Genomic DNA, 21,819 nt, shown 5'->3' on the forward strand with positions numbered 1-21,819 from the left:
CAATGGTGGAGTTGGTGGAAGATGAGCAGTGAAGGTGGAGGATGCTGAAGCAATGAAGAAACCTCAGTTGTCTCATACGCCGTGCCACTGGACTATCTGTCAAGGACCGTGTGGTGGCTGCCCATGCATCAACTTCTTCACATTAAACAAACTTATGCACACACACTCTCCATTAAGGGAATAACTTCTTGGAAGAAAATCATACTTTACTCGAGTGATCACACTACTAATACACTCCACACAACTTCAGCAATTTGATCATTACTCATTGTGTATTGCATAACCTAATAAGCAGGAAACCTCTGGCCAAGCTTAATATCAGACTTAAATTCCAGAGCAGGAGGATTAAGTGCAGCATTATGTCAGTAACAAGTGCTTTCCAGCAGAACAGAGGCTTGTCTGGAAGAACACTCAGGAGAAATTTAATGGTTTTCAGGTGCTAAACCCAAGATGCTACCTTAGCAGTTCTTACAATTAGACTTTAATCAGTACCTACACTGATCAATTTCCTGAAAAGTAATTTGGACATGGATTACTTATCTATCTCCCACATGCGTTATCTTTTTAATGTTATTAGAGGGAGGCCACACAATGATGTTCTAACATACTGCAAAACATTTCCAGACAATAAAAAAATGCCTAGATTCAAAGTGCTTGTCATCTTCTTGTGCTGCAGAATGCTGCTCAAACATGTTATATTTTTTTCTTCCAGCTCTACCAAGGGAAAAAAAGGCTTTCATGGGAATTGTATCAAACAAATCTGACACCAAACTATAAAAGAAGATAAAAGGATAGATGAAACCTGCTATTACATCTGCCAGGAATGTAGGATTTAAAAGAATATTGAAAGGGGAGAGAGGCAAATAGATAGAGAAGAAATTCAAAAGAGCATCTAGGCAGCTGTTAATGGTTCAAAACAGGCTGAATGAAACACCAGAATTAAAGGAGCAGAGATCGTGCTGGGTGAGGGTTTGCAGGACAGGAAGTGGGTTGAAACCAAGGATTTAAAAAAAAAATAATAGGATTAATGGATCAGGAGCTAATGTACACTGGAAGTAGAGGAAGTGAAGGATGAATGAGACAGACTTAGGATGCAAGTGATAGTTTTGATTGAATGGAAAACGAGTATACAAGAAAGCTTGAAAACAAAGGCACAGATAAATGATTCAGCTCCTCTGCTGCTGGAGCATAAGTGAACAGTTAATTAAGTTGGTAATGTGGCAATGAGCAGATAGAGAGATGGAAACCATTACAGCATTGAACAAAATGAGATTTAAAGTTCAAAATTCAGAGTAAACTTATCAAAATACATAGTAGTGCTCAAAAGTTTGTGAACCCTGTAGAATTCTCAGTTTCTACATATGACCTAAAATGTGATCAGATCTTCACGCAAGTCCTAAAACTAGATAAAGAGAACCCAATTAAATAAACAAAAATATTAATACTTGTTCATTTATTTATTGAGAAAAATAATCCAACATTACATTATGTTAAGTTAATAAATTTCATGACACATGATGATAATAAACCTGATTCTGATGTATTTGTTGGAAAAAGAATGTGAACCTTTGTTTTCTGGTGTGACCCCCTTGTACAGCAATAGCTTCAACCAAACATTTCCGGTAACTGTTGATTAGTCCTGCACTTCAGCTAGGAGGAACTTTAGGCCATTCTTCCTTATGAAACTGCTTCAACTCTGGTGAGCTTCCTTGCATGAACTGATTGTTTCAGGTCTTTCTATAACTTTTCTATAGGATTAAGGTCAGAGCTTTGACTTGGCCATTCCAAAACACGAGATTTCTTCTTTTTAAAACTATTCTGTTGTCGATTTACTCGTCTTCTGGATCATTGTCTTGCTGCATTATCCACCTTCTATTAAGCTTCAGATTAGACTACCACCCTGGCATTCTCCTGTAAAATGTCATGATACAATTTTGAATTAATTGTTCCCTCAATGACTGCAAGCTGTCGAGGCCCTGAGGCAGCAAAGCAGCCCCACACCATGATGCTCCTTCACCATTCTTCACATGTGAGATGAGGTTTTGATGTTCGTGTGCAGTGCCCTTCTGTGCATTTTTGCCAAAAAGTGCAACTTTCATCTCACCTGTCCACAGAAAATTGTCCCAGAAGCACTGTAGAACATCCAGGTGGTTTTCTGCAAGCTTGAGACATGTAGCAATTTTTTTTTGGTGAGCAGTAGTTTTCTCCATGGTGTCCTTCTAGGAACTCATTCTTGTTTGGCGTTTTTCTTATAGTGGACATATAAACAGAGACTTTAGCAAATTCCAGAGATTTCTTCAGGTCTTTTGCTGTTACCCTTGGTTTCTTTGCTTACCTTCTTTAGCATTGCACGTTGTGTTCTTGGTGCGATCTTTGCTGGATGCCCACTCCTAGGAAGAGTAGCAATGGCACTGAATTTCCTCCATTTGTAGACAATTTCTCTTACTGTAGACTGATGAACACTCAGGTCTTTAGAAATGCTTTTGTAGCCTTTACCAGCTTTACCAGCCTTTACAATTCTTTTAAGGACCTCTGAAAGTTGTTTTGATTGAGGTGGGGTGCACATGAACAGATCTTTCTTGAGAAGTGCAGGCTCTGCCAGTAACCTGACTGTGTCTTCTTGTAGGGCAGGGCACCCCTACAATCCATACCTCCACTCTCATCTCATTGAATGGAACACCTGATTCCAAATAGCTTTTGTAGAAGGCATTACCCCAGAGGTTAACATACTTTTTCCAATAAATACATGTAACATTGGATCATTTTTCTCAATAAATGAATGAACAAGTATAATGTTTTGTGTTATTTATATAATTGGGTTCTCTTTATCCAGCTTAAGACTTACTTGAAGATCACCTTTTAGGTCATATAAATTTTTAGGCAGAGATAGGGAAAATTCTACAGGGTGCACAACTTCTTAGCACCACTGTATGTCACCGTATACAACTCCGAGATTCATTTTTTGGCAGGCAATCACAGTAAATATGAGAGACACAACAGAATCAATGAAAGACAGCACCTAACAGCACGGACCAAAATAAAAGCAATGATAAACTATTTAAATACAAAAGAGAAAAAAAAAATAATAATAATGATAAAAAAACAAGCACTAAATAGAGAACATGAGATGAAGAATCCTTGAAAGTGAATCCAGTTCATAGAGAACTAAATGATGCAGTGAGTGAAATTCAGTGAATTTATCCCCTTTGGTTCAAGAGCCTGATGGCTGAGGGGTAATAACTCTTCCTGAAACCGGTGGTACAGGTCATGGGGCTCCTGTACCATCTTCTTGATAGTAGTTGCAAGAAGAGAGCATGGCATGGATGGTGGGGGACCCTGATGATGGATGCTGCACTCCTGAGACAGCGCTGTGTAGGTATGCTCATAGTGGGGAGGACTTTGATGAACAGGGCCATCTTCATTATTTTTTGTAAGCTCTTCCGTTCAGGGGCATTGGTGTTTTCATACCAGGTTGTGACGCAATCAAGTCAATATGTTCTTCACCATACATCTATAGAAGTTTGTCAAAATTTTAGATGACATACCTAATCTTCGCAAACATCTAAGTAAGAAATTAGGGTGGTAATTAGGTCACAATATTCTGTAATGAAGGTTGAGCTCAATGTCAATCTCAGTTTCTCCCAGTAACTTTGAGATACAAGATGCAGCTTCACAATATGTTTATAAAGAGGAGACAGTGATCAAAGATTCATTCAAATAACTGGAATGACCTTGTGGCATTCTGCAGAGACTGTACTAGAGTTAGAGACAGAGCCTGTGCTGCTGATTGTTCCAGTACTTCTCTTCTATTGTGAACCTCTGCAGTCTGAGAAATTGCAGGCTCTCCTGAAGCAGTTCAAAAGATGCTTGATGGCAAGAAATTACTAATTAATAAACAGGAGGTAGATATATTCATGTTGTTTTGTTTCATCAAAAATTTAATTATTTTAAATGCATGCATTTTCTTCATAAATTTTCAAAAATATTTTAAAATAATTTTCAGATTTTTACCCTTGGCTTTGATGAGTGGTAAGCAGGAGATCAATTACTATAAGTGAGTGGCTGAAAAAGTACAGAATATATTTACTCTGCTGAGATAAGTTAGAGCAAAGAATGCAAGTGTTACCATAGGAGAAAAGCCATTCAAGAATGAAATCAAGAAATCAGTATCCACTTAAAAGGCTGTCTTAACCTGGAACATTTTCCAGAAAGACTGGTTGAGTCATTCTGAAGAGTGAAATTTTTGCCTTTATTTTATGCTTTTCAAGAACTTCTCAAATGATTTGCAACTAAGGAAGTATTTTTGAAATGTAACCGCTCGTGTACTGTAAGAAAGGCAACAGCCAAATTATGCACTGAGAATTCTTAAAAATAACCATGTGATAATAATCAGATTATCTGCTTTTCTCAGTGACGTTGACTGGAGGATAAATACTGGCAAGGACACATTACTATTCCTTAAAATAGTTCCCAACAAGTCTGTGGATCCTCAGCTTTCACATATTTCTGCTATTAAATGAGGAAGCAAACAGTTCCACAACCCACACTCTAATAAATGTTGGATTGATATGTCAATCAGCTACAGTAAATTAACCCTAATATCAATGGGCAAGTAGAGTATCAAGTGGGTGGGGGGGGGGGGGGTGAGAGAAGGGGAATTAATGATGGGATTACTCTGAGAGTAATGAGTTAGTTGGTCTCTTACATTGGACAAAAAAATGAAATATCAATGTTGGTAAGGGAATGCCATCAATGGAAAACACTAAAGATGTAAAAACTTCAGTTAAAATGAATGAGTGACAAAGCAGACTCAAGGGGCTGAATGAGCTATTGCTTTTCCAAGCTACGTTTAACAATACATCATCCTCTCTTACTATAAAACACCAACTTATCCAGAACACTGATTGATCTTCTGTGTTTATGGGATTACATAGTACATAAACAGATCATTCAGCTTAGGCACTTATGTTCCATCTGAGGGCTGTCCTCTTTTTCATCTGAATCTATTAATATAATCCACCCCATTCCCTCCAGTCTCAGATTTAAAACCTTTAGTTTAATTTCATTCCCTTGCATGATGTCACTTTTTCCAGACCATTTCTTTTACCCTAATCACATTCCAGATTTTCAGTTTCTCTTACTCACCCCCATTCCCTCACTATAATATGGCAAAGACTTCAGCCATCGGTGTTACATTGAGACATTCCTTTCCTCTATCTACCTCACCAGAAATCTATCCTTTTGACTAAACTATAACCTTATTATATGCAAATTGCTCATGTAGAACATCCCATGTAATGACGCCATACAAATGTAATCTATTTTTATTGACAAGATTAAAAAGGAACTCTAATCATGTTTTATGACATACATGCCAGGTCTGCCCCCTTGTCCTTCAGTACATCTTCAAGGCAACAGTGCAGCAAGCTTAAACAGGAGCAAATGAGTCATCTCAGTCAATTGCAGCTTACCTCAAGAAATTTGTGGATGGCTTTTGTATTAATATAGAGCAAATCTAATCTACTGACTCCCACAAAAATACACTAATGAAAAACCTGGTTATTTTGAGCTACTGCCCTTTAACTTTGTTAATGAAATAAAATTGCAACTTCTTTATTTCAAAAGCATGGGCATCACTGGCAAGGTCAACAATTAATACTCAGTAACAAATTTGGAAGCAGATCCAGATGTGTCCAGAAAGGGATTGGGACATATAATATATAGACAAGCTGATGAGAAGAGACCATACTGCATCTGGTAATAAGCAATGAACCTGGCCAGGCAACATATCTCTCAGTGGGTGAGCATTTTGGAGACAGCGACCACAACTCCCTGCACTTTACTGTAGTTTTGGACAGAGACAGGAGTAGAAGTACAAGACCACAGATATAGGAGCAGAATCAGGCAATTCAGTCATTCAAGTCTGTTCCACCATTCCATCATGTTTGATTTAGTATCCATCTCAACCCCCATTTTCCTGACTTCTCTCAACCACTGAGCACATTTACACGAATTGCTGTTGCAGAAAAGCAGCATCCTTCATCAGGAACCCCCACCACCCAGGATATGCTCTCTTCTCACTGCTGCCACCAGGAAGGTGCAGGAGCCTCAGGACTCACATCACCAGGTTCATAGTCAGCTACAACTGATGGACTCACTTTCATGGACTCTTCATCTCAATGTTCTTGATACTTTATTCCTTCTTTCTTTCTTTCTTAATTAATTATTAATTATTTCTTTTTGTATTTGCGTAGTTTTAGTTGTCTTCTGCACTCAGGTTGAAGGACCAAGTGGGGTGATCTTTTATTGATCCTGTTACGGTTATTGTTCTATAGATTTATTGAGCATATCCGCAAGAAAATGAATCTCAGGGTTGTATATGATGTACATGTACTTTTGATAATATATTTACTTTGAACGTCTCCAGAACTTATCATGGTGGCCTACTTTCTATAAAAGACATGGACTGGATTGTAACAATCACTTTACATCCCAAAGCTCATCTGCATTTGAAATCCTGAATTATATTTCCATTATAGAGCATTTCCACCAACAAGATAAGCCAGGCAGTATAATAGTACAGATAATAGGTTCTTTGGTGCTGTGAGGAGTTGAACTTTCTCTCCATCTTTATGCGACTTTGTCAAGGTGCTCTAGTTTATCTCTCCCATATCCCAAAGGTGTGTGGGCTGGTTTAAAGTAAACTTATCATCAAAGTACGAAAGTGTCACCATACATTACGCTGAGATTCATTTTCTCAGTTAACTGAGATTTAGTTTCTCAGGTAGTTAATCAGTTACTCTTAATTGCCTCTAGTGTGCAGATGAGTGGTTGAATGGGGGGGGCGTGTGGTAAATGATCTGAATATAGTGGGGAATAAATGGCGCAGGATTAGTGGAAATGAGTACTTAATGGTAGGCTCAGATTTGGTAGGTCAATGAGCCTGCTTGTGTGCTGTGTGGCTCTATAAATAACCATTCTTAATTCAGGAGTTCATCAATTATATAGTATCTGTGTATGTACAGCTGCGAATCAAATGGCTGATAATTCTTTTGCTCAGTGCATGAATTCCTGATTCATCTGTAAACCGAGGCTATACAAATGATCAAAGGGGAAGAAAAGTACAACTCCAGTGAGTGAGGGAACCAGGGCCCCAACAAGTGGGAAGGTATAGTATACGGCAAACACCACCTAGTGGGCCTGATGCAGAAACATTGGGATTTTCAAACAGACAGTGCATGATCAGAGTTCTACTTTAACTTGTGTTTTCTTTCATGTATATTTAAAAAAAAGAGGAAAAGTGATCAATGATGAAACCTATTTAATATTTGATTGTTAGTCCAAGATTAGCTTTATTGACAGAATTAGTTACAAATTTTGAGCAAATGAATAGAAATGTAAGCTTATTTTTCTGATAGGATGGGAAAACAATGGAATCAATTATCAGTGTTGGCAGTGCATTGGGAAGTCTTAATGGGTTTTCAAGTAATCAGTTAGACTTTCAAAGTGAAGGCAGAGTTATGAGATACATTCTTAGAGAAAACACCATGGATAGGTGAAAGAGTTGAAAAGAAAATTAAATAGATATACACATAAATTCTGACAGATTTTGCCAAAAAAAATTTCAATAGCCTCAACCAGTTGACCTCTTATCCCACTGCAATATTGCATAGGTTAGTGTAGAAAATGTGAAATGCTGTCTGATAACCTTTGATTTCAGCAATACAGAGGTGAAAATGGTCAAGGCAGTAAAAACAAATGACAGCCAGTATTATTAGACATGATCACTATCTTAAGACTCCAAATGGGAAGTATGCAGGTAGCACAAACAACAAATCATGCTTAACCCTGATATCCTTCAAAGTTAAGCACGCACCTATATGCTTACCTTCAAGGTTGAAAATTTAATAAAGAATGGTGTTCTGACCAAGATGCCTGAATAATGAAGGTTCCTTAGTAATAGCAAAACTCCAAGGGAGGTTTGTACTCTGGAACAGACAAGCTTTTCCAGATTCTTCTAATTAGTACAGATAACAGTGTAGATCACCTTCAACATAATCAGTGTTGAATGTAGCACAACCACTTCGTATTCAATTAGATTTAACACCTCCTTGTTTTCAAAAGAAAAATCAATAATATTGTATAAATGAACTTACTGCTGGACCAAATTTCTGATGAAACTGGTCAATGACAATGATTTCCAAATCATGTTCCAAATGTTCATATTCCAAATCTGAAAGAAATCAACATTTATTGCAAATGTGCACATAACAAAGTTGAACTTATAAATATGCATGAAGGGATGTTCTGAAATGTACTAACACTTATCTATAGACAGAAAGGATGTAATTGTCAAGTCTTTATATCTTTTGATGTCATTATTTTTCAACTAAAGCAGTTATTGAAAACTACAAACTCCAAATTAGGGAAAACTTATATCATCAACCAAGAGTCAGCCAATCCAGAACAACCTGATCAAAGAGCACTACTATTTATTTCTATAGAATAGCAATGCATATACAACAAAACTCACACATTCCCATATGACTTCATAGGACTGTCCCAGATTATTTGACACATCTCGTTTGTACTAATGTTTTTCTTCTCACAAATCACCCAGTTCATTCTTGATCTCTTACCTTCAACCCTCTTCATTTTAATGTCTTTTTTGGAAATTGTCCTTTAGTTTGGCTTTTTGGTCCATAGTCCTCTATGACACAGGAAGTTAGGCATTGCATCAAGTTTGTGCCAGATCACAAAGCAATCCCATTCTCCTACTAATTGTCCCTATATGTTATTCTCTCCATATTCCCATCAATTCTCCCCAGATTCCAACATTCACATACATATTAGAGCCAATTTAACCTTCCAATATGTACGCCTTTGGGATGAGAGAGGAAAATGGAGTTCATAGAGGAAGCCCACATGGTGATAGATAGAAAGCACAAACTCCAGAGACAACACAAGAGTTCAGGATTGAATGCAAGTCACCAGCACTCTGAGCCGGCAGCTCTTACTATGCCAATATTCCATACTTCTTACCCAATTGCCACTGCATTAGAAACAATCTTCCACTATAGTCAAGCTAACTGGATATGTCATTGTTCACGACTCCTGATGGTTCAACATCTAGTTCACCAGGTTTATTTCCTTAGGCTCTCTTTAAATGCACTAGGGCCCCAATTACCACACTCCTTTTAAACACACCACAGCTCTGTTTCCCACACAACTTTAAGCCATGTTGTTTCTCATGCTGCTTTCCAACTGATGTTATACTCATTGGTTCCCCCATTTCCCACACTTCCTTTGAATTAATGTGCATTTCTTTGAAGACACCACAGCCCTGTTTCCAGGACTCCTTTTAAACTCACTAGTGCCACAGTTTTCACACTCTCTTTAACCCACTGGGGCCCTGTTCTGCAAACTCCCTTGGTTTTGTTTCTGGCAGCTTCTTTGAAGTCACATGTCTATTATAAAAGTTATACTATAATGTAACATCTGAAAAATATTGGATTATTAAGAGGAATGTCTGTGGTCTGGATAATCTGTTAGACCAAAACCAAGGGTTTCAAATTATTGAGTTTTACTGTACTCAAACATAAAAATTAATCCTTCTCTTAATACTAAAACTTTCATTTTTCAAGTTGCTTGCTATCTGATTTGGTATTTTTACCAACATCCCAATGAACTACTGTGTACTTATAATGGAGATAACAAAGAGCTTACAAAATATTCCATTGACAGCCCAAGGTTGAAAACCAAAGTTCAAAGTAAATTTATTATCAGAAAACATATCAGTTGCCATATACAACCCTGAGATCCATTTTCTTGCACACACACTCAATAAATCTGTAAAATAATAACCATAGCAGAATCAATGAAGGACCACGCCAACTTGGGTACACCAAAAGGCAACATTATATTGTTGCCTTTTTAATTATAGATAAGAACACATAATAATTTAAAGGCACTATTACTTTAATCATCTGACCAGTTACACAAATGCTTTCTGCATCTCTGCTCCATTTGACATTTTATTTAAATACTACTTCCCAATTTTTAACGTGTAACTGCTGCTTATTTATGTGGCTTGTCGCTTGACTCATCCCCTCTATGCTTTCACACCTTATCTAACATTTTCTTTAACAGTAACAAATTTTCATGTTCCTACAATTTCTAAATGTAGATTTTTTATGTCTAACATAAAACATTTTTTCAATGAATGGAAGGTTCCAAAGGATGAGACTGCAGTAGAAAATGAGTCATCTGAGGTACCTGGGAAATGTTTCTCTCCAAGTGCCTCCCCCGGAGCTGTATCTTCCAGTTTGCCCTTTTCATCACTTCAATAAAAATATAAAGAAAAATAGTTCATATTAAGAAGTGATTCCTATTTTGTTTTCTTCAAATAACATTCGAGGACGTGTATTACCAATTACATATCTGTTCTCATTTCACTAAGAAAATAATAAAACCTGAGAAATGGAAATTCACTGTCACATGTCTTTGTAGCTTCGATAAATCTTTTATTGTAACTGAATTGCTTAACTCTGTCACATAAATGAAAAAGACAAGCTCAGGCCTGATTACAAATGGGGAGTCATTTAATTTTAGATAGCTAGCATGAGCCATTGGTTCCTGTGAAGACAAAGGAGATTTGGAAATGCCATGAATGTCTGGATTATTCTTTAAATGGCTTGTTTTGTGGTGGAATAAATCAAAAAAAAATTTAATGAGGTTTTTTTTTGCATGTTGTTGGTGTGGATTTGAATCTACAACCCCCTCACATCGTGCCAAATGGATTGACTTACTTTAATTCAGGCACAATCATAGTCTGGAAACCTAAAGTAGGCCATTCACAAATGAGAAAATCTGCAGATGCTGGAAATCCGAGCAACACACACACACACACAATGCTGGAGGAACTCAGCAGGCCAGGCACCATTTTTTCAAGCTTGGTCTGGCATTCTAAGAGTTCACGGTTAACTTTAAGTCAGTTGTCTGGTCTTTATACTTTGAAACCTTAACCAATGAAAATCCAAGACAAAACTAGTTATAGGTTGGTGGTGCTAAAATTGAACACGTTCCTTGTTATTCAATTCCTCAAGTTCAGCACCAGTAATCAAAGACAAAGTTTAGACTCCACAATTCATCCCTAAAAGCTCCTCCATCTTATGTGTGAATATGTATTTTTTCAGATTTCTTACTTTAATAGCTTAGTGTTATTTTTAAAATAACACCTCTTTGTGCTGAAGTCCACCAGCAGAAGGGTCCTGTAGCTCTAATGTACACAAATAAAATCAGTATAGATGGGAAAATGGTGGGCTAAAAGGCCCATTTCTGTGATACTGAACTCAATTTTTGAACACCTTTACAGATCATTCTTCTAAACTTAAAGTTAGCACAATTTGTGTTTGTAATTTAATCCTAAAGCCAGTTGTCATTGTGAACCTTACACTTTGTTTGAAAGTTGATATACCCTTCAAGAATCTCAGTTACCAACACACACATTACTATTGGTAGATCCAACCACTGGAGAACTAAATGACTCACTCCCATTTGTTTGCTTGCCCCTAAGATAAAGACCAACATATCATTGGTTTCTTAGACAACCTATTTATGTGATGTGGGCAATACTTGAGAAGATGGTGTTGATAAGAAAAAAAATAGGAGGAGAACGTCATCTGGCCTGTCAAGCCTGTTTCACCATTCAATTATCTCATGGCTGATCTAGCTGTGATCACAGCAGTTCCATCTACCTGCCTTTTCCTTAGAACTCTAAACTTCCTATTATGCAAAAAATCCATCGGTGTCTTAATTACACTTAATGAGGTAGCCTCTACTGCTTCCTTAGGCACAGAATTCCACATGTTCATGTCTCTCTGTCCTAAATCTATTCCTCCGAATCTTGATGCAAATTTCAGTTCTGGTCTCACTTACTGGTGTAACAACCCTCCTGCCTCCATCTTATTTATCCCTTTCAAAATTTTATGTTTCTTCCCTCTCATTTCCCTGAATTCCAGTGAGTATAGATCTCTCCTCATAGACTAACCCCATCACCACAATGAACCCTGTGAACTTTCTCTGCACTGCCTCCAAAGCCAGAATATCCTTCCTGAAGTAAGGAGATCAGAATTGCATACAGTGCTCTATCCGTAGCCTCAGTAATACCTTGCACAGTTGCAGCACCATCCCCTTGTTCACCACCTTTAGGCATTCTTAAGAGTCAAACACCCAGAGGACTCTCTGTTCCTCAGTATTGGAAAGGGCGTGACCATTCATTATGAATGTTCCAAAGGGCGTGACCATTCATTATGAGTATCCTACCCTTAATAATGGTCCAAAATATATCAATAGGTCAATAGGTACATTTAATGTCAGGGAAATGTATACAATATACGTCCTGAAATTCTTTTTCTTCGCAAACATTCACAAAAATAGAGGCGTGCCCCAAAGAATGAATGACAGTTAAATGTCAGAACCCTAAAGCCCCCAACTCGCCCCTCCCACGCATAAACAGCAGCAAGGCAACAAACCCCCCTCCCCCACTAGCAAAAAAAAGGCATTGGCATTCCCTACCGAGTACTCAAGTGTGCAGCAAAGCATCAATAAATTTCACAGCAAGAGGGGAGACATAACAAACAACTCGCCGATTTATGGTGTTAAAAGTCTGTTGCGTCGCTTCTTCCGAGCTCTGTGTCCAAAGAACTTGGGTTTCTGGGCACGCAGCCAGCTCACTACTTCCAATCTTCTGTGTACTTCCATGACACATCAGCCTGCCTCCAGAGCCATGAAAATCTGGCATCCTGAAGGGTGCTAGTCTTCCAGGCTGTACCTCACACTATCAGGATTAAATTCCACCTACTCCTCACTGCCTACCTATCTTACCAACCAATCAATATTGCCTGATAGTGTACAACTATTTTGCACACCAACACTACCTTCAGTCTTCATGCCAGCTGCAAACTTACTCATCACATCTCTTACATTCATATCCAAGTTATTAACTTGCATATTGTTATTAACAAACAATATGGGTCCCACCACTGATTACTGTGGCACACCACTAGTCACAGACTTACAATAATAAATCCTTTATCATCACCCTCTGTAACCTTACTGTCATCACATGGGCTCCAAAACTTGTGTTATTGTCCTATCTGCGATCTCGATAAAGGTCGAACTTAAGTCCCTATCCCACAGACCATATTCATATATTGTTATTTCTTTGAAAATTTCAATAAAGTCAGACAACTGCTGAAAAAAAACATGACATCTTTCAAAAGATAAAATTAATTCTGCCCTTGAGAATACTTCCCATGAACTTCACTACCATTAGACTCACAAGTCTGTCATGACCTGGCTCATCCCTGCTGCTTTTTTTTGAATAAGGATACAATATTTGTTGCCCTTCAGTCATTTGGCACTTCATCCATAACCAACGTGGTTTGAAAATCTTTGTCAGGGCCTCAGCAATCTTCACTTTTGCATTCCTCAGCTGCCTGGCTGTCAAAGCATGCCATCAAGCCATGTCATCAAGTTTGCAGATGACACAAAAGTGGTTGCCCTCATTAAAAATGATGACAAGACAGAATATAGAGAGGAAGTGGAGAGGCTGCTGGATTGGTTTGAGCCTGAACATGGAGAAGGTGGACTTCAGGAAGGTGCAGCCGAACCATCTCTCTGTGTGAATACATGGCTCCTGCACAGAGAGTTAAGTGCACCAAGTTCCTGGGAGTTCACATTACAGATGACCTCATCTGGTCCCTTAATATCACCTCCGAGAACAAGGTGGCACAGCAACACGTCCACATCCTAAGATTGAGGTAAGCAAAGCTCCCCCTACCCCAATAGCTTAACTGTGTTTTACAGAAGCACCATTCAGAGTGCTTTGACAACTTGCATATTCATCTGGTATATCCATTGGCCAATCTGGACATCGGATCTTCAATCAGGTCCACTGCTTGAAGATAAAAGGCAGCAGCAGGTCAGTACAGTGAAAAAAAAGTGTTGACCAGCGACCAATCAGCGCTTGGGATTGATTACCAAGAGCAAATAAAACGAAGGCGGGGCAAGTGCAATGGCCATCGTTGGGAGTGGACAGAGTCAGAGTGGTGATTTTGAGGCTTTAGCTCTTCAAGGCTTCATCGAACTACAACTGTGAGAAATACATGTAGCTGCAGCTTCCAACAAATTAAGGAGTGTTAAGGAGTTGAACTCTGGATCATTCGGGAGGCTGAGGGGGTGATATATAGAACATATGGCGAGGTAGTTACACTGAAGGAGCAGGACACAGGAAATTGTGTGACCATCAGGAAAGGGAAAGAGGTTCAGAAGCCAGGGAAGAGTACCCCCATGGCCAACCCTCTCAACAACAGGTAGATCACTTTGGATACTGTTGGGGGGGGGAGAGACAGAAAGTCGCAAAGCCGCAATGGCTGGGTCTCTGGCACTGCAATTGCCTTTGCAACTTAGAAGGGTGGTGGGGGGGGGGGGGGTGCAGGAAGAAGAACAAAGAGAGAAGCGGCACACTGTGGTGATAGGGTATTTGTTAGTTAGGGGAATGGACGGGACATTCTGTGGGAGAGAACGAGATTTTCAGATGGCATGTTGCCTCCTGGGTGCCAGGGTTTGGGATATCTCAGATCGAGTCCTCAGTTTTCTTAAGTGGGAAGGTGAACAGCCAGAAGCTGTGGTCCATGCAGGTATCGATGATACATGTAGGATAAGTAACGTGAGTTCAGGGAGGTGGGTGCTAAGTTAAAGGTTTAGGACCTCCAGGGTTGTGATCTTAGGAATGCTATCCATACCACTTGCTGGTGAAGCCAGAATGAGGAAAATTATACAGTTTCAATATGTGACTAAGAAGTTGGTGTAGGTGGCATAAGAATTTTGGATCATAAAGCTCTCTTCCAGGGAAGTTGGAACTACAGAAGGGACAGCTTACAGCTTGCACTTGAACTGGAGGAGGACTAATATCCTAGCGGAAGGTTTGCTAATGCTGCACAACGGGGTTTAACCTAGAGTTGCAGGGGATGGGAACCAGAGTGCCAGAACAGTTAGTGGAGAGGTTGTGGAGGCAGATGTTGGTAAGACCTCAAACAAAGTTAGAAATGAAAAATTGAGCCTGGGATCAACTAGTGTCCTGAGTTTACTATATTTCAATGCAAGCATCATCGTAGGAAAGGTGGATAATAGTGCTAAAGATGAGACAGCTGGTTTACAGAGGCAATGTGTAGTGAGGAGAAGCTGTTGATAGAGCAAATTACAGTCAACAGGATAAGTTGCAACTTAAAGGGAGACAAAAATCGAAAAGGGTGAATACAGGAATGTTTCAAATCTCGTAGTATACAGAATAATGTAGATGAACTTGCAGCACAGTTGCAGATTTGCAGGTTATGATGTAGGAAGCATCACTGAATCATAGGTGAAATATTACAGCTGGGAGCTTAATGTCCAAGGACACACACTGTATCAAAAAGGATCGACAGGAAGACAGAAGACATTCTGTTGACAAAAATGAAATCAAATCATCAGAAAGAGGAGACATAGGGTTGGAAGGTGTTGAATCATTGGGGGTAAAATGACCCTAGTGGGAGTTGTATACAGACCTCCAAACAGTAGTGAGGATGTGGTCTACAAATTACATCGGGAGATAGAAAATGCATGCCTAAAGGGCAATGTTACAAGTGTCATGGGGGATTTCAATATGTAGGTAGATCGGGAAAATCAGGTTGATGCTGGATTCCAGGAGGGGGAATTTTTAGAGTGCCTATGAGATAGCTTTTTAAGAGCAGCTCGTGATTGACCCCACCAGAGGATCAGCTATTCCGCATGGGGTGATACGCAATGAACCAGAATTGATTAGAAAACTAAAGATTGAATTAACCCTGAATTTTGAGGAGAGGCTAAAGTCAGATTTATCAGTATTACAGTGGAGTAAAGGGAATTACAAAGGCGTGAGAGGGGAGTTGGCCAGAATTGACTGGAAAAGAACACTGGCAAGGATGATGGCAGAGCAGCAATGGCTGGAATTTCTGGACACAATTTGGAAGGCACAGGATATATACATCCCAAAGATGGAAGAGGTATTCTGAAGAAAAGATGACACCACTATGGCTAACAAAAGAAGTCAAAGCCAAAATAAAAGACAAAAAGAGCATATAATAGAACAAAAATTAGTGGGAAGTTAGAGGATTGGGAAGCTTTTAAAAACCAACAGGAGAAAACAAAAAGTCATTAAGGGAAAGGTGGAATACAAAAATAAGCGAGTCAATAATATTAAAGAAATTACCAAAAGTTTCTTCAGAAACAAAGTGTAGAGGTGAGAGAGGATAATGGACTGCTGGAAAATGATGCTGGAGATGTAGTAATAGGGGACAATGTAATGGCGGACAAACTGATTAAGTATTTTGCATCAATCTTCACTGTGGAAGACACTAGCAGTATGGTGGAAGTTACAGATGTCAGGGGCATTAAGTGTGTGAAGTTACCATTACTACAGAGAAGGTTCTCGGGAAACTGAAAGGTCTGAAGGTAGATAAGTCACCTGAACCAGATAGTGTCCGCGTCAGGATTCTGAAAGAGGTGATTGAAGAGATCGTGGAGGCATTAGTAATGATCTTTTAAGAATCACTAAATTCTGGAATGGTTCAAAAAGACTGGAAAATTGCAAATGTCACTCTACTCTTCAAGAAGGGAGAGAGGCAGAAGGAAATGAAACTACAGGCTAGTCTGACCTCAATGGATGGCAAGATGTTGGAGTTGATTATTAAAGATGAGGTCTCAGAGTACTTGAAGGCACACGATAAAATAGGCCATAGTTAGTATGGTTTCCTCAAGGGAAAATCTTGCCTGACCAACCAGCTAGAATTCTATTAAGAAATAATAAGCAGGATAGACAATGGAGAATTGGTTGATATTGTGTACTTGGATTTTCAGAAGGCCTTTGACAAGGTACACATGAAGCTGCTAAACAAGTTATGAGCCCAATGTATTACAGTAAAGATTCTAGCATCGATAAAGCAGCAGCTGATTGGCAGAAGCCAAAGAGAGGGAATAAAGGGAGCTTTTTCTGGCTGGCTCCCAGTGACTCATGGCGTTCCATGGGGGGGGGGGGGGGGTCTGTGTTGGACCAGGTTCTTTTTTTGTTAAATGTCAATGATTTGATGATGGAATTGATGGCTTTGTTGCAAAGTTTGCAGATGATATGAGGACAGGTGGAGGGGCAGGTAGAGAGGCTACAAAAGGACAATAAGGAGAATGGGCAAATAAATTGCAGATGAAATACAGTGCTGGGAAGTGTATGGTCATGCACTTTGGTAGAAGAAATAAAAGGGTTGACTTTTCTAAATGAAGAGAAATTACTAAAAACTGAGGTGCAAAGGTATTTGGGAGTCCTTGAACTAAATTGACTTTATTACTTTATAGCAGGATTCCCTAAAAGTCAATTTGCATGTTGAGTCTGTGTTGAGGAAGACAAATGCAATTTTAGCATTCATATCATGAGGACTAGAATATAAAATGATACAATGCTGAGACTTTATAAAGTACTGATGAGGCCTCACTTGGAGTATTGTGAGCAGTTTTGAGCCCCTTATCTTACAGAAAAGATGTCCTGAAACTGTAGGGGTTTCAAAGGAGGTGCACAGAAATGATTCTAGGATTGAATGGCTTGTTTAATGATGGCTCTGAGCCTGTATTCGCTGGAATTCAGAAGAATGAGGGTGACCTAATTGAACCTTATCAAATTAGGTGAAAGGCCTTGATAGAGTGGATGTGGAGAGGATGTTTCATATGGCAGGAGAGTCTAAAACCAGATGACACAACCTCAGAATAGAGAGGCATCCTTTTATAATGGAAGTGAGGAATTTCTTTAGCCAGAGTGCTGAATCTGTGGAATTTGTTGCCACAGACAGCTGTGGAGGCCAATTCTTTATATACAGTGCATATAAAAAATATTTGCCCCCCCCCAGATGTTTTCATGTTTTACAACATTGAGTAACAGTGGATTTAATTTGGCTTTTTTGACACTGATCAACAGAAAGACTCGTGTCAAAGTGAAAATAGATCTCTACAAAGTGATCTACATTAATTACAAATATAAAGCACAAAATAATTGATTGCATAAGTATTCATCCCTTTAATATGACAGACCAAATCATCACTGGTTCAGCCCATTGGCTTTATAAATCACATAATTACAGGCAGTCCTTGGGTTACATACGAATTCTGTTCCTGAGTCTGTCTTTAAGTCGGATTTGTACGTTAAGTCGGAACAAGTACATCCGCTATTATTTAGTGTCAGTTAGTCAAATATTTGCCTTAGTATATAGTATACATTTTACCTTTCTATGCATATAAAACACTTAAGAACCGCATGTATTCCAATAATTAAACCACTGTGTTGTGTAGTAATAATCCTAGCTTTCATCGGGGCAGGGCCTTTCACATGCTCCATTATTCTCACTTTATCCGTTATCCTTTAAAATTGTTCCGATCGTTGACCGACTGTAGCCTAATGCTTTTCCAATGAGCAATGGTGTTTCACCTCTTTCCAAATGCTTTATTATTTCCACTTTATTTTCAATCGCGATCACTTCCCGTCAATGGAACAGAAACACTGTGGGCGGCGGGTCCTAAGGACCACCGCACTGAGACAGGCTAAATGGGACAAGTGGGAGGCTGTGCTAGGTTTGGATATTTGATCCTCCACAATATTCCGAGTGGGAATTTAAACTGGAGGTGGCAGTGTTTTTTTTTTACAAGGTCGAGTTTCAAGCTCGACATCAACCTGGCACGGATGGTACGGGAGTCATTGGATTGACATCAATCTGGCACGGGAGCGGTCTGTCACTGGATCGAACTTGAGCCCGGCGCTAATCTCATTGCGCCACCAGCCGACTGGAACAGTGGGGGGGGGGGGGGAGGGGTGAATCTTACTAAGAAAAATTTAAGCCAAATACAAAGTTAAACACTCAACACAGTGTCAATGGCAACGACTTAAAATGGCGGACACCGTCGCAATCTGACTTCAAATGGCGGATGGCATTCTCCTTCCTCGGTTTGTAAGTACAAGTTGTCCATAAGTCGGACGTTCGTAACTCGGGGACTACCTGTAGTCAACTGGAGATCACTGTGTGTAGTAAAGATGTTTTGATTGAGTGTAGTAAAAATACACCTGTATCTGGAAGGTTCAACTGCTGATGAGTCAATATCCTGACGAAAACTACACCATGGAGATAAAAGAATACTGCAGCAACAAGTCAGGAGATGCATACAAGAAAAATTCCAATTCAATGAATGTCCTTTGTAGTATAGTTCAGTCAATCTTCAAGAAATGGAAAGAACATGGCATAGCTGTAAATCCAGCTAGAGCAGACATTCCTCAAAAAATGAGTGACCTTGCAAGAAGGGGACGAGTGAAGGAGGCCACCAAGAGATCTATGACAACTCTATTACAGTTCAAGCTTCAGTGGCTGAGATGGGAAAGACTGTGTATACAACAATTGCTGTCTGGATGCTTCACCAGTAGCAGCTTTATGGGAGAGTGGCAAAGAAAAAGCCACTGTTGGGAAAAAAACTTACAAGAAATCTCAGACTTTGCCAGAGGGCATGTGGGAGACTCTGAAGTCAACTGAAAGAAAGTTCTACAGTCTGAAACCAAAATTGAGCTTTTTGGCTTATGACTAAACGCAATATTTGGTATAAACTGAACACTGCACATCATCAAAAACACACCATCCTTACCATGAAGCACGATTGGTGACAGCATTAGGAACACATCATTGCAGCAAGCCCCAGAAGGCTTGTGAAGGTAGAGGGTAAACGGAATGCAGAAAAATACAGGGAAATCCTGATGCCATCTGTAAGAGAATTGTGACTTGGGAGAAGACTTGTTTTCCAGCAAGACAATAATTCCAAGCATAAAGGCAAAGCTATACAGGAATGGCTTAAAAACAAAGTTGATGTCCTGGAATGGCCAAGTCAGAGTTCAGAACTCAATCTAATTGAGAATTTGTGGCTGGACTTGAAAAGACTGTTCATTCATGATCCCCATGCAATCAAATAGAGCTTGAGCAGGTTTGGAAAGAAGAATGGGGAAAAACTGCAGTGTTCAGATGTGCAAAGCCGATAAGACCTATCCGCATAGACTCAAGGTTGTAATTGCTGCCAAAGGTGCATCTACCAAATACTGACTTGAAGGGGGTGAATCTTGCAATCAATGATTTTGTGTTTTATAATTGTAATTAATTTAGATCACTTTGCAGAAATCTGTTTTCATTTTGACATGAAAGAGTCTTTTTCTGTTGATCAGTGTTAAAATAAGCCAAATTAAATCCACTGTGATTCAATATTGTAAAACAATAAACATGAAAACTGGGGGCGGGGGGGAATATTTTTTATAGGCACTGTATATTTAAGGCAGAGGTTGACAGATTCTTGATTGGTCAGGCCATGAAGGGATATGGGGAGAAGTCAGGGGATTGGGGCAGAGGGGAAAATTGGATCAGGCACGATGAATTGGTGGAGCAGACTCGATGGGTCACATAGCCTAATTCTGCTCCTATATCTTATTGTCTTATGGTATGGGAGCAGCCAAGCATCTGACCATAAGTCCCTGCAAAGGACTCAGAACAGCTGAGAGGATCATAAGCATCTCCCTACCATCCACTGGAACATATATCAGAAGTGCTGTGTATGCAGAGCCCTTAGTATTATTAGGGATCCCACACATCCATTCCAGCATCCTCTGACTTTTGACCATTAGGCAGGAGACTCTGATGCATAAAAACAAGAACGGTCAGGATGGGAAACCGTTTCTTCCCCCAGGCCATCAGGATTCTAAACTTCACACTGCATCGTATTCGAAGTATCACTCGTTAATCGGTTCTATACTTTACAATGTTTAATATTAATGCATTTCAGTTTGTTATTTATGCATGATTCATCTGTAGATTTTATCGTTACCTTCATTATCGTGTGTAATGTGTGTTATATGTACTACTTACTTTACATCCTGATTCAGAGAAACATTGTCTAGTTTCTATAAACATTCTATGGTTACATATGACATATACATGTATATAGTCAAATGACAAACTTGATTTGAACACATTTCACATGCATAATCAGAGGATTAACCCCTTGCTCACACCATTTCCAATTTAAAAGTCCAATTTCCAACATGTTCTAACTTCTATTAACAAACCTGTCTAAATCTTTCTGAATGCTCCAGTGACCTTTTAGGTAATATATTTCATCACTCCTTATTTATCTTGTTAATGATTTCAATTAATTCAACTGGATTAATCATAAGTGACTTGTCCTTAAAGCTGAGACAGTTTTCTCTGATGGGTGATGTGCTCAACTGTCTCTTACAAAACTGTCTAGTAACTAGCCCACAAGAAATGTTACACTAATAGACTAAGTTATCAATAACAGATAATGCTTAAACACTGAATGGGTCACACGGCATTTGCAGAAATAAGAACACAAGTTAATGGTTCTGGTCAAAGATCCTTCTGGATAACATTTCTATTTACTTAGCTTCACTTTCACCCCCTCAAAAAAAAGGAGTGACATTAAGAAATTTCCAATCTGGTGACACAATTCTCACACCAAAAGTTTGAAAAGATTGTCTTGACATTGGATTATGTGATGGTTGCATTTTTAAGCAGTACATGATACAATTTAATGTTTTAAGAGCAAATTCTGAAAAAGCTGTTACTTGGTGAGAAGAGTACAGTTCGCAATCTTGAGTTAACATTTCCAGCTGCACACACATACCCCAAGTGGTTATCCATTATTCAATATGCACCT

At 39.1% G+C, this 21,819-nt stretch overlaps 1 protein-coding gene across 3 annotated transcripts in view; it reads right to left on the reverse strand.

Annotated features, from left to right (window-relative positions):
* Nucleotides 1-21,819, reverse strand: part of exd1 (exonuclease 3'-5' domain containing 1) — a 111,291-nt gene that overhangs the window by 43,582 nt on the left and 45,890 nt on the right. For all 3 annotated transcript variants that reach the window (XM_073040380.1, XM_073040381.1, XM_073040378.1), the window contains exons 4-5: nucleotides 10,276-10,340; nucleotides 8,157-8,233 (exon numbers count right to left, since the gene is read on the reverse strand). In XM_073040380.1, the coding sequence (XP_072896481.1) occupies nucleotides 8,157-8,233; nucleotides 10,276-10,340 (142 nt within the window). The remainder of the gene's footprint in view (nucleotides 1-8,156; nucleotides 8,234-10,275; nucleotides 10,341-21,819) is intronic.

The sequence above is a fragment of the Hemitrygon akajei genome, chromosome 3 (genome assembly GCF_048418815.1).
Source record: "Hemitrygon akajei chromosome 3, sHemAka1.3, whole genome shotgun sequence".
Lineage (NCBI taxonomy): Eukaryota > Metazoa > Chordata > Chondrichthyes > Myliobatiformes > Dasyatidae > Hemitrygon > Hemitrygon akajei.